The sequence below is a fragment of the Electrophorus electricus genome, chromosome 4 (genome assembly GCF_041902795.1).
Source record: "Electrophorus electricus isolate QZ-2024a chromosome 4, ASM4190279v1, whole genome shotgun sequence".
NCBI classification, from domain to species: domain Eukaryota; kingdom Metazoa; phylum Chordata; class Actinopteri; order Gymnotiformes; family Gymnotidae; genus Electrophorus; species Electrophorus electricus.
Genome location: NC_137500.1, coordinates 29,225,001 through 29,242,500, shown reverse-complemented (window position 1 = coordinate 29,242,500; position 17,500 = coordinate 29,225,001). Strand labels below are relative to the sequence as shown.

Genomic DNA, 17,500 nt, shown 5'->3' with positions numbered 1-17,500 from the left:
GTTCAGTAAGGGTGCCTGTTTACTTGTTTGTTTGTGGGTAAACAGGGTCAGCAGCTACTCGACTGGCTCCAACAGCTCTGACGCAATGACACAACGAGGGGGTGGGATCAGACCTGATGCGGGCCAAAAGAACGCAGGCCAGCCGGAGTCACAGCACATCACGGTTATCTGCATGACGCCAGAGCACAGGAATGACCCGCTGCAGGTGTCATACCACATAGTGGAGCTGAACCAGAAACTATAAAACCATGCACATATAGGGCCTGTTTCTGCCTGCATCCTAATGACTGCTGTTCAGCTGATCCCAGATCAGCATAAATTAAACACACAGGTTATATCCAGGGTCAGGGTCTCTCTCTCAATTTCTGACACACTAAATTCAAGCATCTTATGTGCTGGGGCCGCTGCCCAAGTCTGCAGAGGAGTCTTTAAGTCAGAGAGTGGGTTAACAGCACCCTCTAGAGATGAGAAAAAGCACTGCACCCACTTGCACCTAGCACAACTTAACAGACTTTGATCAGGGGGGGAAAAAAAAAAATGTAATTCCATGAAAGTCAAAGCATTTTTTTTTTCTAGCTTCGTGTTTTCGTGAACTTGTGGCCAGTTTGGGGAGAGTGCTCTCGGTCTTGGTGGATGGAACGTCCTGAATTCGGTACCTCACACTTGCTACGCAGGCCGGTCTCTTGAAGCCGGGACCAGATGCTTTGGATGCGGCCGGCATGTTCTGGATGCGTGTTGGTGTTCCCACACATACACTGGTGCTTCTGCATGAGGGTGTCATACACCAGCCCTGAGAGCACGAGAACACACACACAGAGAAATCCATCATCAGCATGATCTCAGAGCTCCTACTACATCACTGCAAGGAAGCAGTCTCAAAGCTAGCTAATAAAGGAAATGATAACCAGGACATCTGAAGAGCTGTTCTTTGGGTGACAGACATGCACACACAACCGTGCCTATTAAAACACACACGCGCACGCTGCAATCATGGACAGGTCTCTCTAGACAGCTTAAATACCTCTGAGAACAGGATGACTGTGATAAGTGGTAAGAGAATCAAGGACAGAGGCACACACACACAAATTTACACACACATTCATGCACACACACAAAGAAAGGCATGTGAGGAAGACTGATAGAAGAGGCAAGGCCAGATGTGTGTGCTTTATCACACCATATAACCGCGCAAGCTGGTGTTGCTTCTTCATCAGCGCGGGCGCAACGAGGGTGCCACGCGGACGCACGTGGCGGCAGGGCTGACCTGTGGTGAAGCGCGGCTTGGCCGGCGTCTCCTGCACCACGATTGGGAACGTGGCAGAGGCCGGAGACGACTGCGCTCTGGACAGGGGGCGGTGCCCCGGGAAGGTGACGGACAGGCCGGCCGCCTCCATCGATGCCTGGTAGTTCCGCAGCTGGTGGATCCTCTGCTGCTCCAGGAGGAGAGCCTGCTACTCAAGGCAGGCAACAAACACAGACAGCACATCTGCTTCAGACTGTTTGATTTACACAGAGAAACACAGAAGATTTTAAACAACAACCTGCAGTTACAAAAAGTGGCCAGTAGGTGGCGCTCAGTATACATTTCTTGAAATGATTGGTCCAGAAAGGAAGTTTTAGAAACAGCGATAATGCAGTGATCCAGAATAGATGCCCAAGTGAAAAGTCAAATACACATTTGGTAAAGACTCACTAAGACGTCACTCTCAGCCAGTAAGAATTCCTAGTTATGCACATTTCTAAATGAGACAGTCAAACCATTTTTAATAAATAGAATTATACATCCCAGTTTTTGATAAATTTAACTCCACATCTACAAGTACTGTGTCCAAGAGAGGAGTGTGCTTGAGGGGGCTGCATGGAGACCTCACGCCTCCTTCCAGAACTCCGCTCTCTCTAATGAATGCCTTCCCTGGTACTCTCCCCCACCCGGCCAGCAAACACACAGCCAAGATACTGCCCTCCCTGGAGTGGGGGTGTACTGAGACATGACTATGCATGTATGCGTGTGTGTGTGTGTGTGTGTGTGTTTGCTTGTGTGTTGAAGCGTGTTTTTGTGCGTTTTGTGTACATGTGCGTGACTGTGTGGGAGTTTGCATTTTTCTTAACCACAAGCCAAGACCGCTCCGCTACATAGCCCACATTCAAAGGGCAACAGCGGGACGAGTTGAAAATCGAGAAAAAAAAAAGAAAAGCAAAGTGTTTTCATTTACTCCGTGACTGATACTCAGACTCAGGGCATCTTGCACTCAATATTTCCCTCACGACTCAGAACCCAGACTACTACGAGGACAGAAATATGTACAAGTGCGCAACATCGGCGTTCTCGCAAGCCGGTCCTCAGGACCCAGGAAGCGGCTGCATTCCTGCTTCCTTCCACCTCCTGACACACCGAGCCATTAAGAACATAGCTCGGCTCGTAGCGGTGCCCCGGGAGCTGGGTTACTGCTCCTCCTGCCTCCTACCTGCCTGAAGAGGAGCTCCTGCTCGGCCTGTCTCGCCCTCTGCTGCAGCTCCTCCTCCAGGTCGTCGGGCGGCTCCTGTTTGATGGCCACGGCGCGGGGCGGACCCTCGGCCCCGGCCTGGTGCTCCCGCAACTCCTCCTCCGTCTCCTCCGGGTGGCTCTCGTGCTGCCGGCTGGGCTCGCTGGGTTTGGCCATTATCTGCCAGAGAGGGGAGAAAGAGAGATGGAGAGAGGGCACAGAGATGTCACCGGGTTTGAGTGGGAAACAATACTAACCTATCATATAACATCAAGCTTTCACCATCCAATTTAATGCTGATGGATCAAATCAAGTCTTGTCATAGACTATTTCCAGCCCTAATATCCTGCTTTCCTTGGCCATGTGTCACATCACGGAAGTGAAATGTGTTAATGATTTCCATTTCATGCTGACTTAAAATTCCCGGCTTAATATTTCGCTATTAATCTTGAGTCATATGATTCTAACTACATTAAAACTAACCAAAGAACCTGAGAGTGCCGAGAGCGCGTGGGTTCTTGAGTTCACACTCTCACAGTCGGACTGTTCAGCGTCAGGGAGCTAGCGCGCTATAGAGCAGAACGCTAGTATGTCTATTAATACTGCATTCATGTTAATTACTATCTGACAAACCTGTATTCTGTCTAAAAGAGTCAGAGTTTAGTTTAGGCCAGGGCATAACTGCAGTTCTCAAACTGAACCAAGGGCAAAAGGACTGATCTCAGATCTGCCTGTATAGTGGTCCACTGGCCAGTGCAGGGGTTGGTCTCTCTGGGTTTCGTCACAGTAAAACTGAAAGGCGTGTTTATTTACAGGGGGCCGTAAACACACAAACCAGGAGGGTTTGAGAGAGGGCCGCAGTCTCCTGCCAGGGCCGAGCTACCCAGAGCAGGAGGATCTCACGGAGCTGCACCGAGGGGCTGAACACACACACACGCACGCACGCAACACAATCTCTCAAGAATTAGTCCAGATCATGTACTGAGAGACAGGAGCACACTACCAAAAACAAGGACAGAAGTGTAGCATGTGGAGACGAGTGGAGGAGAGGAGAGGAGACAGTAGGACGGGGGAGGAGAGGAGACAGTAGGACAGAGGAGGAGAGGAGACAGTAGGACGGGGGAGGAGAGGAGACAGTAGGACGGGGGAGGAGAGGAGACAGTAGGACGGGGGAGGAGAGGAGACAGTAGGACGGGGGAGGAGAGGAGACAGTAGGACGGGGGAGGAGAGGAGACAGTAGGACAGAGGAGGAGAGGAGACAGTAGGACAGAGGAGGAGAGGAGACAGTAGGACGGGGAGGAGAGGAGACAGTAGGACAGGGGAGGAGAGGAGACAGTAGGACGGGGAGGAGAGGAGACAGTAGGACAGGGGAGGAGAGGAGACAGTAGGACGGGGGAGGAGAGGAGACAGTAGGACAGAGGAGGAGAGGAGAGTAGGACAGGGGAGGAGAGGAGACAGTAGGACAGAGGAGGAGAGGAGACAGTAGGACAGGGGAGGAGAGGAGACAGTAGGACAGAGGAGGAGAGGAGACAGTAGGACGGGGAGGAGAGGAGACAGTAGGACGGGGGAGGAGAGGAGACAGTAGGACGGGGGAGGAGAGGAGACAGTAGGACAGAGGAGGAGAGGAGACAGTAGGACAGAGGAGGAGAGGAGACAGTAGGACGGGGGAGGAGAGGAGACAGTAGGACAGAGGAGGAGAGGAGACAGTAGGACAGAGGAGGAGAGGAGAGTAGGACAGAGGAGGAGAGGAGACAGTAGGACGGGGGAGGAGAGGAGACAGTAGGACAGAGGAGGAGAGGAGACAGTAGGACAGAGGAGGAGAGGAGACAGTAGGACGGGGGAGGAGAGGAGACAGTAGGACGGGGGAGGAGAGGAGACAGTAGGACAGAGGAGGAGAGGAGACAGTAGGACAGAGGAGGAGAGGAGAGTAGGACAGGGGAGGAGAGGAGACAGTAGGACAGAGGAGGAGAGGAGAGTAGGACAGGGGAGGAGAGGAGACAGTAGGACAGAGGAGGAGAGGAGAGTAGGACAGGGGAGGAGAGGAGACAGTAGGACAGAGGAGGAGAGGAGAGTAGGACAGAGGAGGAGAGGAGACAGTAGGACAGAGGAGGAGAGGAGACAGTAGGACAGAGGAGGAGAGGAGAGTAGGACAGGGGAGGAGAGGAGACAGTAGGACAGAGGAGGAGAGGAGAGTAGGACAGGGGAGGAGAGGAGACAGTAGGACAGAGGAGGAGAGGAGAGTAGGACAGGGGAGGAGAGGATATTGGTTGCTGTTCCACCATAGCCACTTTCACTTCTCCCCCCTCTCTACTCTGTGGAACAAACAGGTCTTGCCCTATTGCCATGGCAATAGCAAACACCACCTCTAAACACACACCCACCCACCCACCCACCCACCAACACACACACACACACACACACACACACACACACACACACACACACACAGCTCTAGCCAGCACTGGCAACACCCCAGCCCCGTGGCTTGGAGCCAGGGGAACATCATTGACGTCAGAACACTCTGTAGTTGCCTCATCCCTATCCTGTGTTCTCCAAACAAGCTTTGTTAGCTTTGTTTTTTCCCCCCTTTTCTTCCTTCTCTCCGCGCCTGTCTCTCTCTCGTTTCAGGTGCAGATTCACCCTGGCTAGATGGCTGAGGAAGTGGGGATTAAGCTGCTGAAAGTGAAGAACAGCAGAGACGCACCAAAAAAGCAGACTACAGGCCGGCGGCGATGTGGCGAGTGGCCTGCAGGGGGCGCCTCTCATTTCTCTTGCCGGCACTGCATTGACTGGAGGAGTAATTCCATCCTGTAGTTCACCCACAGCTCTGCCAAGTTTCTCCTGCGCAAGGACAAACTAAGCTGCAATCTAAACACAGCTGCAGCAGGAGCAAGTGTGTAAGAGCAACATGTGGGACACGACCGTGAACGGTTTGATTTTCTGGCTGGGTTCCAGAAGCCCACCGCTGCAGTTACACTCTCCGCATGTAAACAGCTGAAATGCCACGCAGGGATTACATTCCTCCTGCACCTGTCGTGCTCACAGGGCGTCCCGCAGGCAGAGGGCAGCCCCACGGTGTGGTGCTGGCCACAGGGGAGGGGTGCGGGGAGAGAGAGAGAGAGAGAGAGAGAGCGAGCGAGCGCGAGCACTCACAGTCCCTGAACCCGGGCTCATCTCATGACACGGCAGCCTCAGGGATGTTGCTCACTCATACCAACATACACACACACACAGATACACGCACAGATACGCAGTGGGCTACTGGTGTGACCATATGAGGGATGCGTAGCCTCCGGGTTGCCATGGTGACAGAAGGAACTCAAAAGGGAGAGTGAGCAGAGTGCGCGACGGTGACGAAGAAGGGGAAGGAGAGAGGAAGGGAGAGAGAGAGAGAGAGAGAGAGTGCGAGAGAGCGCGAGAGAGAGAGCGCGAGTGCCAGGCAGGTGAGGGCTGGGCTGCACTCACCTTGCTCATGTGCAGCTGCTGTTGCTGGAATTGCTGTTTGTGCTTCTCCAGGAACTGCTGGTGTTGCTGCTGTACCACCAGCTGCTGGAGGGCGTGGGCGTTCTGGGGCAGCGGCGCCGACTGTGTGCGGCCCAGCGGCCGGTGCGCACGCAGCTTATGGATCGAGGGGGACTGCAGGGGCAGGGAACCTAGACCTGGCACGGAGACACGTGCACACACACACACACACACACACACACGCGTGCGAGCATGCACGCACAAACAAGTACGTGCATGCACACAACCACATTATGCACCCATAAAAATCACACACGCACACACACAGGCGCAGAGTCAAGGCATGTCACGACACGCTCACTAGAACCTATGCATCCAATAATAGAGCCCTGACTGCCTAAGAACAGAGTGAACATTAACGATAATCGGTGCAGTCATCTGCCAGGGAGAAGCCCTTCATATTCAGGGTGAGACTGTGGAAAAACCAGAGAGCATCTGCCACCACGCTGAGTCCAGTCATCCAGAAGGTGAGACCTGTGGAACACGGAAGGCATGGGAGCGCCTGCACTGTCTGATCCGGTTCTGACAGGGCTGAAACTAGAATGAGCGCGTTTCCTCTTGACCTGTCCCAAGTGGCTCGGTGCAACAGTGGATCTCTGTGGTGGAGCACAATCAGCAGCGTTTCCCCTGCCTCAACGGCCTCGGGCGCACCTCCCTGCCAAGGAAGGAATGACACAGCAACCTGTCCATCAGAGCAGACAGCCACCTGCGCCAGACATGCCTGCTTCCCCACCCCTGCTCGGGGGAAGCACTCCCACATGCTGCTGTCCTCCTGAGCTTGGTGGGTGGCTAATTAACGGCGCCTATGACTAATTTCATTAAAACAGCTCTGCCCTTGCAGCCGATCACTGGAAACCGATGCCGGTCTTTAAAGGACGGTGCTCACATAGCAACATTGCGAGCGCGTGCAGGACGTCTGCTGGGAGGGTGCGACCCCACCCCTGCTCCGCCCTCGGCCCGTCCCGGTCTGCCAGACCACGCCTCTGCCTGCCGCTCAGCCGCGGCCTACGCCCTCACCTGACACCAAGGGGTTCTGGGGGGCCGACTGCTCCAGCAGGGCCATGTGCTGCAGGAGGGGGTTGTGGGCGGAGCCTCCTTCCCGTTCCAAGGTGGAGGCGGTCAGGTAGGAGGACAGGTGGGAGCCAGCGATAAAGGGGTTGGAGATGGGCAGTCCAGGCTGCAGGCCCGCCAGAGACAGCCGCTCACCTTCCTGCTGGCCGGACGCCACCTGCTGGATGGGGGGGAACGGGAAAGAGGGTGAGAAAGGAGCAAAGCAGACGGATCAGGAAGGGGTGTGGGAGAGTGGAGACGGAGGCACCGGAGACCACGGGACAGGAAGAAATGGGGGGGGGGGGGGGGGGTGGAAAAAAAGACATAAAAGAGGGAGAGAAAAAGAGGCTGTGGACCGGTTCTTCTAAAATGAGTGTCGGATCTTTATTTTGGGGGGTTGTGTTTGCGTCAGAGAGCAGCAGCCGGTCATTGTCTCTCAATGGGCCCTTTCTGAAATGGTAGCAGGGCAGAACTTCCACATATGGCACACGGACGGTGCAGACAGGGGCCCTCTGTGTGGAATCCTCAACAGCTCTGTGGCCGCATGGACGCAAGCAGGCCCTCCCAGTGACAGGACACAGGGAAAGGAGGCCAGGGGGTTGGGGGTGGGGGGTGAGGGGGGGTGGGCGCAGGGCCAGCACGCTGAACTGAATGCAACAGAGAGAGATTGGGAGATGGCGCGAGAAAGAATGAGTGAGCAAGAGATGGAGAGATAGAGAGAGAATGAATCCGAGATGAAAACAAAGGGAGAGAGAAAGGGGCTCTGTGCGTGTGTGTGTGTTGGTAACTCACGCTGGAGGAGCCCGAGGCTGGCAGGCCCAGGGTGATGTTGGGGAGGGAGGGGGAGGTGTAGAGAGAGAGCTGGCTAACCGGTCCCTCTCTGCCCGCAAGTCGGTGTGCCAGAGATGGCTGGAAAACACACACACGCACACAAATTCAAAGCCAACAGTTCTGTACGCTAGTGCTGCTGGTCCCTCTGGCTCCACCTTGGGTGGAGAGTGTACACACACACACAGATGCCATCAACATCCACCCTAGCCAGAGCAGGGAGCAGTGAACTCTGGTAGCCCGGAGCTACTCAAAAACTCAGTTCTGCTTATGACCTCAATTCCTATGTTGCCATTTAAGTTCGGGCCGGACACGCGCTCACAAAGAGCACTGGCAAGGTACAGGTCTGGACTGGGCTCAGATCCGTACCTCCAGGGGGCTGTTGGAGGTGGAGCCGGCCAGGCCGTTCTCATTGGCGATGTTGCTGGAGCTGTTGTTGGGCGAGCTGGGCCCCGAGCCGGGCGCGCTGCTGCAGGCCGACTCTGAGAGGAGGACAGAAATATGGGTCCGGTCAGACTGAGCACGCACACACAGGATCCTTCAGAGTGAGTGCCACACACACACAAACCTACATACCCCCAGATATCCCCCCCCCCAATGCATATCCAGACCTACATACCCCACACACACACGCACACATGCATATCCACACACACCCACCAACCCATCCATCCACCCTCACACTCACTCTCGCTCTTCCTCTCTCTTCCTCCCATCATTTTCCCCACGTCCTGCCACCTTTAGCAGTCGGGACCCCACGTGCACTCTCACCCGTCATGTCGAGCGAGCGCTTCTTCGCCGTGGCAACAGGACCGTCCCTCCTGCGGAGGAGCGGGCTGCTCCGCCTCTCTGTCACCTTCTGCTTGAGGCGGGAGCGCAGCTTTAGGTTGGGCTCGGACGCTGGGGAGGGAGACCACAGGTTACGTCACTGCCATGCCCACTGGAAACAGGCAGGGAATCAGATATACAACACAAAAACTGCCACAGTTCGCTTCCTGTCTAAAGCTAATGTTTAACATTGCAACTTTTGACGAAATGATTGACACCCGCTGACAGTAAACCAGACAGATGATCAGACACAAGTGAACGTCTTAGCTCTGTGGAACCACTGTGACCCAAGGTCACGCACGCAAGTGCGCACCCACCCATACACACACGCACGTGAGCGCACGCACACACACACAAACCAGATGCTTGCAGCTCATTACAGCATAGGTCTTTCAAATGATTGATTGCTGTCTGACCCAAATTACTACTTGCAGTTTTTCACAGGAGCACAGGACAATTTCCCAGGGTGACAAAATGAAGTTGAAGACTGTTACAGAGCGGTTAGGCTCAACTGCGACCGCCGGGGCCTGCTGACCCTGATCGATCATTACTACTATGTGACAGACTTGCTCACTGCAAGAGCTCCTTGAAGATTCAATCTAGTATCAGTCAGCTCTGTACGGCCCCCTGCACCCAGCTCTAATCAAACAGCAGGGCCTGAAAAACTAACAGAGCTTTCAGGAAGCTCTTCACACGCACACCCCCACACACACCCCTTATTTCTCCAGTTCTGTTGCCATCATCTTGATCATGGGCCGCGGGTCACGGATGCGCTGGCCAGCGCGGAAGGCCTGAGTTTACTAGTGTGGCTCTAAGCCCATGGGGACTTGGACAACGTTCAGTGCGGTCAGAAGTCATTTGCATCGTGACCACGAGTGCTGTGAACCAGTCACAAAGCACTCATTGATATTCTCAAACGTAAAGGTTCCATAACTTTAAGGGCTCTGCAAAGTGCTTCGCCCTTCTTCCTCCTTGGCGCTCGGCGACGGCCTGTTTGCCCAGCGCCCGACAACAACAAAGGCAGCAGGTTCCCTTGCGACGGCTGAACTTGCGGCGAGGGCCTTGACAGACGCAGGAATGTAATGCGGTGCGGTTGATTCAGACAGGCGTGAACGTGCGGCAGTGAGATCACTCCTTGAACAGAGAAGCAGAGGATGCCGTCAGCTTTCTTCGCTGGCTGATGTTAACTGGAAGTGAGTGGGCAGGTGTGCAGAAGCAGCGGCCCGCCAGAGGAAGTGCTCTGCGCATGCTAATGAGAATGGATGAGAGGTGTGGCAGCCTGGGGCAGGACATGGGGAGGGAGGGGCCTCCAAAGAGCCCACAAGAAGGGGTGGGGTGGGGCGGTCACTCCGGGACGCGCCGACAGTGAAGGGTGTTGTTACCCAAGTGTGTCCCACTACAGTGGGGCAGTGCTTATGCTACGGAAAAGTGTACAGGTGCTCATCCGAGCACCACCGAACTGCCAAAACCTCAGAACACACAACACATCTACAGGGGAATGTCCTTACCAAAAAACACCACCACATGGGAAAAGACACCACAAAGAAGGTTTGAGGATAAAGGGACACTACAGCACAGGAGCAGTCAGCCTGCCGTCAGCTCCAGGAACCAAAGCGTAACGAGAGCGGCTTCACGCCAACGTTCCCACTGCATGCTGTGTCTTCACCGCTCCCTCGTGAGAAACACAGAAAAACAGCGCAGGAATAAATCTCATATCAAGAGCACACCCTCTGAGCACTCTGCGTGTCTATGTGACTGGCTTCTTATTGTTCACCATATATTATGGGTGAGAGAGAGAGAGAGAGAGAGAGAGAGAGAGAGAGAGAGAGAGAGAGAATTCAAAAGTAATGCTGGATTTTAAGCCTATGCTAATTTGGATCTCCTGCAGTCATAACCACAGAAAACAGCAGAGCACGGCTCAGCATGGCCTCGTGTTACCGCCTTGATTGGAACCCATAAAGTGGGCCATTACCCGAGCCTGAAGAGGGCCCGCGCGCATAAAAACACACTCATCTGTTTGCACCCTAGGCAGGCGCGGAGCCGACTGCAGGAACGGCAGCTGCGCGTCTGCGTGAGGCCCCGCAATGGCTCTCCACGGCACTGGAGCTCGTCCATGTCCCTCACAGTGGCGGGAAACGGCGGCACGCGGAGGCTGGCTGGAGGCGCGGCTCCGCCTGGCCACAGATACCCAGGTAAACTGCCATTGGAGCTGTGAGGGCAGGGGTGCGGTACACCGGTCACGGCGTAAACACACGCCCTCCTTGTTTCTAAGAGAGATCGCAACAGGTGCTTAGTGCGGTTCGGCGCAACGCGAAAACCTTTCATGGCGTACGCGAACAACTGTGCTGACGGCAGGAAGTGGAGTCACAATGACAACCCAGGTTCCACAGCGCAGGAAAAACACGTTTGCCAGTTACACTGATGTCTTTTATGAAAGAGGAGAGTGAGAGTGTGTGTGTGTGTGTGTGTGTGTGTGTGTATACCAGAAACTGCAGAGGGACTAATCCAGAGAGGAGAAAAGCAGTGGGAAGCGTAAGCAGGAGGGAAGGGTGGTGAAGCCTGATGAGGGCCCATTAGAACGCTCCGGAAGGGGATTAGGCGCCGGCCGTGAACAGACGAGCGGCGGGCGTGAGGTGGGACGTCCGCTGGGAAGCGTGTGAAGAGCATTTGGCACTGACAGACAGGCCTGAAGGAGCTCAGAGAAGCAGCCGTGGTGCGAGGAGCGGTGCACCCGGAGAACACATAGCACACAGAGCACTGCGCAAGAAAGCACAACTGCACTCAGCAGCACCTCACCCCCCTAAGAACAGGCCCTCCCACCGGCACGGGCGCTCCCGATAAGAGTACCTGCTAAATGAACACGTGCCCATCTGCCAGTGAGTGCCAGGGTCTGCACGGTGCCCTCCGGGCCAGAGAGGCCTCGGCCAAAGCCTTAGCCTGCTTCCTCCCAGACCCTGCCAGCCTTAGCGTCTGGCGGAACGTCTGTGGGAATGCTAGTGGCGCTTGGTTATGGAGAGGCGGCATCCCGTGTGGAGGCCGGACTTTGGGCCAAACGCTCGATGTGACTACACAGACGCTGTCTCTCCTACTGTAGGGGCCAACAGGAGACACACCTCTACACCGTCTCTCCTACTATAGGAGCCAACAGGAGACACACCTCTAGATTGTCTCCACTTCCAGCTTAAACCTTACTGCCAAATCAGGTAAAACTTAAAGAAACTTCCAATATTAGTTTTAACAATTAATATTTAAGTTGAGCAAGGTTAATATGCTAAACACAAACAGTCCCAGTGAATAACTGCAATTACTCTCCAACAATAAAACTTGCCCAGAAACCTTCACGCAGTGCCCACGCTCTCAACCATCTCACTCAGTTTTCTGTGGCTTGTGCAGAAACGCAGGGCCACGCCTTTGCCTCGAGCGGCTGAGAGAGGGTCCCGCGCGTCTCTACCACTGGAAGTGGCAGCCCTGTGACCCTGGTGTCAGCCAGCACACAGGGGCAGTGTTCTCCCGCCCCCTTCCACGGTGCTTCCGCAGCTCTGGCACGCACCAGCGGATGAATAACCCAACACAGGGTCTCTGTGACGCCTCTCCGCCCTCCTCAACCTCCCCTGCGTGCGTCACACGGGGAGAAAGCGGCGTCACAGCCGGAGAGCCGGACCGCTGGAGAAAGAGAGACACAAAGTCTCTGTACTCCTCTGAACGTGGGAGATCGGACAGAGTTAAGCCTTCTGTCCCCCCGAGCTGAAGGGGGGGTGCAAACCTTCTCCCTGTTGCTGTCCCCGTGGAGAGGTTTATCTGCAGTCACTTTCTGTCTTTTGCCCTTCAAAAAATACAAAGGCTCTCAAGGTTCTTCATGCATTTGCTCAGCTGATTAGAGTTGGTATGGTTACAGCTCTAAGACTGCATGAAACGTCTTCATGAGCCACAAACACAATTAGCAGTTTTTCAGATTACATTCCAGACATACCATATGCTTAGGATACTATAAACGTTTTTAAATTACATTATTAAAGCTACTTTTTTTTTTTTTTTTTTTTTTACAAATACCACCACTTTCATATATTTCTTGTCTTCTATTGTTACCTAATAATGAACTATTACTGATATTCCAACAATATTCAATATAACTTTATATTTATGATACTCAGAGATGGCAAAGAATCAGATATTTGAAGCTAGTGGGACATAAACCCAGTCAGGAGTGTCCTGCAGTACATTGTGATGCTGTGCTAAAGCTGCTCTAGACTGTGCAGTCAAAGGATATGAACACCCACTCCTTCTCTCTCTAGACGAGGGGCATGTTGTAGTGGTAGCGAAGCCACGCCCCCTCCCCCGGCCTCTGCTGTAATAGCTCTGCTGTCTCAGGAGGGCTGGGAGTGTGTCGGGGGCCTGAGGCATGCAGCGTTAGCCTGACAGGTTCATTTCGAGTGTGATTAATGAGAGCACGGGCCTAATCCCAGCCAGCGGAAGGTGAGCGTCAGTAGGGGAGACCCTGAGGGACAGTCCTGCTGCAGAGGCAGGCACCTCTGGCCCACAGACCCACTCCGCAGTGCCCGGGGCTGGGTGCCTGCCAGCATGCAAGCTGCCGCTGCTCTCCAGACCTGAAGCCCAGGCCTCCAGGAGGTGGAGGGCCCCTGGGTGCTCCACGTACTTGCGTAGGGTCGGGCGAGTTTGGGCCGTCTCACGCCTCCACCCCTCCACCCCGCCAGCCCCTTCACAGCCTCTTGGCACGGTGGGAAAAACAGGGGGTGAAGTGCAAGCGAGCGAGTGAGAGAGAAAGATGGTGAGCACGAGAGAGTGCGCAAGAGAGAGAGCGAACGAGCAAGTGAGAGAGAGAGAGAGGGGGAGAGAGAGATGTGCTCTCAGGCTCTGCTGGAGTGCCTTTCATCCAGTCTTAAGCAACCAATCCCTCGGTTCGGTTGTATCCGCTAACATGCAGCAAGGCTGGGTAGTTCTCCCACACACTCCACACCACTCCTGTTCCAGTTTGGTTGGAGCAATGGTTTGGTTAACTGGAAAATGATTGGATTGCCTCATGCTGTGGACTCAGAACACCCAACGGTTATTAAAATATGCTCTGGAAGACAGCTTTGGTGCACGCGCGCGCGTGCACACAGACACGCACACACCCACCCATCCACCCAAACCAACGACGGGCACGGGGGCGCTGACGTGCATGGATCTGCTACAGGGATCAGTGTTAGGGGGAGAGACGCAGGACGAGTCTTGTCTAAACGGTCCTGAAACAGGAAGCGGACGTTGCCGGCGGTAGAGCCAAGCGGCATGCTACCTGTCTTGCGCAGGGGGAAGTCGTCTTTGGTGTCGTACAGACCCAGGACTGGGTTGTTGTAGGTGGACATCCCTGTCTGCGGTGGAGAACTCTGGTCCAGTGAACTGTGCTGGGTTTTCCTGGAAAAAGAGAGAGAGAGAGACACACACACATATGCACATGGAGTTAGTCAGAGGGATGCACTCCTGCCAAGTGGCAGATGAAGATGGGAGCTGTAGCTCACTGGGCTTTGTAGCGCGGTCCCAGCCCTCGCACACCCGAAGCTGGGAACCCCTCCTCCCACGTCCCTCTCCGAGAGCAGCGAGGATCCAAACAGGCAGGCCAACCAAAACCCCGAGTCAACATCACCCCGTGGAGTCAGACAGCCTCAGACAGCATAAATCACCTATCAGCACGGCCCTTTCTGCTACACGCGAAAATATTATTTCATGCCCAACTGAAGACCCTTCGGAAAACAACCTGGAACCGAACCAGTTCAGTTCAAGTAAAACTCAAAAATCTAATTAAATTGTTTTTTATATTTAATTAATTACATAAAACCCTGCTTGTTAATCCAAGGTTCACCTTAATGACAAACAGCAGAAGGGAATGCGTGTGTAAGCTGATATAAGTATTTTTAATGGAAGAAAAGGCTTTCAGCAGATACATGGTTAGGAGTTATTCCTTTTACACAGGCTACGTATGCGCAGAACGTAGATCTAGAACATAACAGCTGCACAGAGCCTGAGACCTTATGTTCACCAATATACATACAACTTCTACACACACACCACTGATCCTCAGCAGACCGTCTCGTATGTCCTGTTGTTTTAGTGTGCCAAAGCCAAACACCTCTTCTGATGTTGCTCTGCCGTTTGTCAGACTCGTGTTCAGAGCAGTGCAGACCTCTGCCTGAAGCGGGTGCCCAGCCTCGCTCTGCCCAGCCTCCCCGTCACCCTGAGCGTGACGGGAGCGCGACCGGTGGGCGTCAGGACAGTAACGCAAGCGGGAGAAGAGGGACGCACTTGTGCGGGCCGAGGAACACGCCGACGAGCGAGACGCACCACACACGCCGCCTCTCTGCTTTTGTTCTCTCGCTTCTGATCTCACGCTCGTGCTGCGAAGGCAAGATGATAAACAAGCTTGTATTGACTGACTGCTGCTTTTGAAGAAAGCCAAAATGTACACCCCGACACTCTGGAAGTGGGAAATGGTGCTTCAGAACTTTGGTCTGCGCAGTATAGTAAGTTGACAGTGGACAGCCCCATGCAGTGTGCGTGCCTATCTTCCTTCTCCCACACAGGAGGGGGAGAGCAGAGTGCTTCATTATGCCACTGATCACCCTGCACACATGAAAGCACAGTCCCTTGCCTTTCCCTCATTATCAGAGACTGGCAGCCAATACGTGGAGGAGTGTGGGTGTTTGGGTGTGGGTGTGCGCACAACCAGATTTCCTTCAGAACCTACTACGTCTGTTATCTTTTACAATGTGAAAACTTACATTTTCATTATTTTTTTTTCCCACAGCACAGCTGTTTCTTTTGAGTGCTGGGGAAAAAAAAAAAAAAAAATCTAATTAAGTCCAATAAGAAAAGAAAGAAAAACTCCAGACATATCTAACTATTCTAGGATTTATTCCTTAAACACTCACACACAGTCTAGTTGCCTCACCTTGTCACTTTGACAACATTCCAACATTTGTACTTTGAAGTGCGACGCTCAGATGTTTGTGTCTGACGGGTGAGGTGGCGGCGTGTAGCGCGGCTGCGCTACTCACCCGTACCAGTAGCGCGGGTCGCTGGGCATGCAGTGGTTCAGGCTCCGCTGGGCCAGTGCTTTCTTCTTGTTCAGCACAAACTCCTGCAGACGCATCTTCACCTCCGTGCTCGCTACCGCACCTGCCAAACACACGTCAGCGCTTAGTGCATGTGGGAAGAAGAACTCGACCACCTAACCGGACTCTCATCTTCCCTGTCGTGTGTGATAGACAGACGCGAGGTGGGCCGTGTTTGTTGAGTACAGATACAAAAGCAGCCCTGACGCTCTAATGGACTGCTGTCACACTCGGCACGCCCAGGCATCATCTGCGGCCCTGTCTGCGTGCGGCGGGGTCTCGTTCGCCTCTCCAATCATCTGTAAACCAACGCAGGGAAACGCTGCCGGATTTCACCCCCAGAACCAGACTCAGTTGGTGCGGGGTGGTGCGGCGCGAGAGTCCGGAGCGCACGGATCGGCTGCGTGCCCCGATGGAACCGCCAGCCCTGCAGGGAGGACTGACGTGTATCCCTCTGGCCAGGTTTCAGCAGCGACTCTTCTTCCTGACAGTAACGTTCTGACAGGGTATTTTTGAACTCTAACCTATTTGTGCTTTTCTGAGTAGACAAATAAAACACATTGTGTCTGCTAAATGCCATAAATGCAACTAGAATTGAAAAGGAGAAGCACTACTTCTCATTCCCAGTGCCCAGAGACTTGTCTAGCTGGTGCTCATGTTCTTAAACACACACACACACACACACACACACACACACACCCCCTCTGGCTATTTCTATGCTCTTGCCTGTCTGACTGGCAGAATGAAATGTCAGTCTTAGATATCGTTACATCATATGAATGGTTTTACTAGAAACCAGGACAAGGAAAGGCCGAGAAAAAGCCATCCAGGTTTGAGGCCGCAGTCGCAAGCCTGTGTGACGCCTTCCACAGCTGCACAGCTTTAGCACTCCCACTGATGACACGAGTGTACTCACTCTCCTGGCCGCGCTCCTTGTTCTTGAGCTGCCGCAGTTTCTCTTCACGCTGCTGCTTCTCCAGCTCCTGCTCCCGCCGGTGGCGCTCCAACTTCCGCTGGTGCTCCAACAGCTCCTGCTGGTGCTTTAGAGCCAACAGCTCCTGCTGGTGCTGAGAGAGAGGAAGATGTAAGGCGAGAGAGGGAGAGAGAGGTGGGGGGAGGAGCGAGAGGAGAAAAGTGTTGGGGATTTCTTGAGTATTAGTAAGCAAACCTTGATTGTGTAATTAAGACTTATTTACTGCTAAATTGACATTAATGAACAGAATACAAAGGAAGTATGAGATGACATTAAATGAAGAATGAAAGAGCAGAGAGAAGCTCAACCACAGATCAGAATGTGTTGGATTAAGAGTCTGATCAGGTCTGATCTCTCCAGCTCAGAGCGCCCATGAAACGGACAGTCAGGTGCCACATGTCAGGAGCAGTCGGGGAGACGTGGTCGTCTCAGAGCGGCAGGTTGCACCTCCGCCTGACCGGGTCAGGACCAAACGGCTCTTTAACATGACTGTGGCTGTGTAGGCGTGTCCTATTCCTAGGAGTGCAGGTCTGAAAATAACTTAACGCTTCGTCCGTTCCAGACAGCGTATACACTGGGAACGTTAAAAAGACTTACGACCGCACAGGTATGGCAGGTTCCTGCCCTAAAACCTGGACTGAAATGTCCTCTTTGGTGATCAGACTCAATTCATTAAACAAAATTTTATTAAAATGTGCATACTTCCACTA

The 17,500-nt window shown here is 53.7% G+C and overlaps 1 protein-coding gene across 13 annotated transcripts in view; it reads right to left on the bottom strand.

Moving 5' to 3' along the window:
* Nucleotides 1-17,500, bottom strand: part of hdac4 (histone deacetylase 4) — a 110,898-nt gene that overhangs the window by 29,152 nt on the left and 64,246 nt on the right. For 10 of the 13 annotated variants that reach the window (XR_014123360.1, XM_035519886.2, XM_081713141.1 and 7 more), the window contains 11 exons: nt 16,734-16,884; nt 15,761-15,881; nt 14,005-14,123; nt 8,655-8,783; nt 8,253-8,365; nt 7,848-7,964; nt 7,023-7,236; nt 5,949-6,142; nt 2,466-2,663; nt 1,265-1,451; nt 657-790 (listed from right to left, as the gene is read on the bottom strand). Coding sequence is in view for 12 of the 13 variants with exons in the window: in XM_035519886.2 (XP_035375779.1) it covers nt 657-790; nt 1,265-1,451; nt 2,466-2,663; nt 5,949-6,142; nt 7,023-7,236; nt 7,848-7,964; nt 8,253-8,365; nt 8,655-8,783; nt 14,005-14,123; nt 15,761-15,881; nt 16,734-16,884 (1,677 nt within the window). In the remaining variant the exon portion in view is untranslated. The remainder of the gene's footprint in view (nt 1-656; nt 791-1,264; nt 1,452-2,465; nt 2,664-5,948; nt 6,143-7,022; nt 7,237-7,847; nt 7,965-8,252; nt 8,366-8,654; nt 8,784-14,004; nt 14,124-15,760; nt 15,882-16,733; nt 16,885-17,500) is intronic. The other 3 variants (XM_081713136.1, XM_081713138.1, XM_081713140.1) reach the window with 3 other exon arrangements.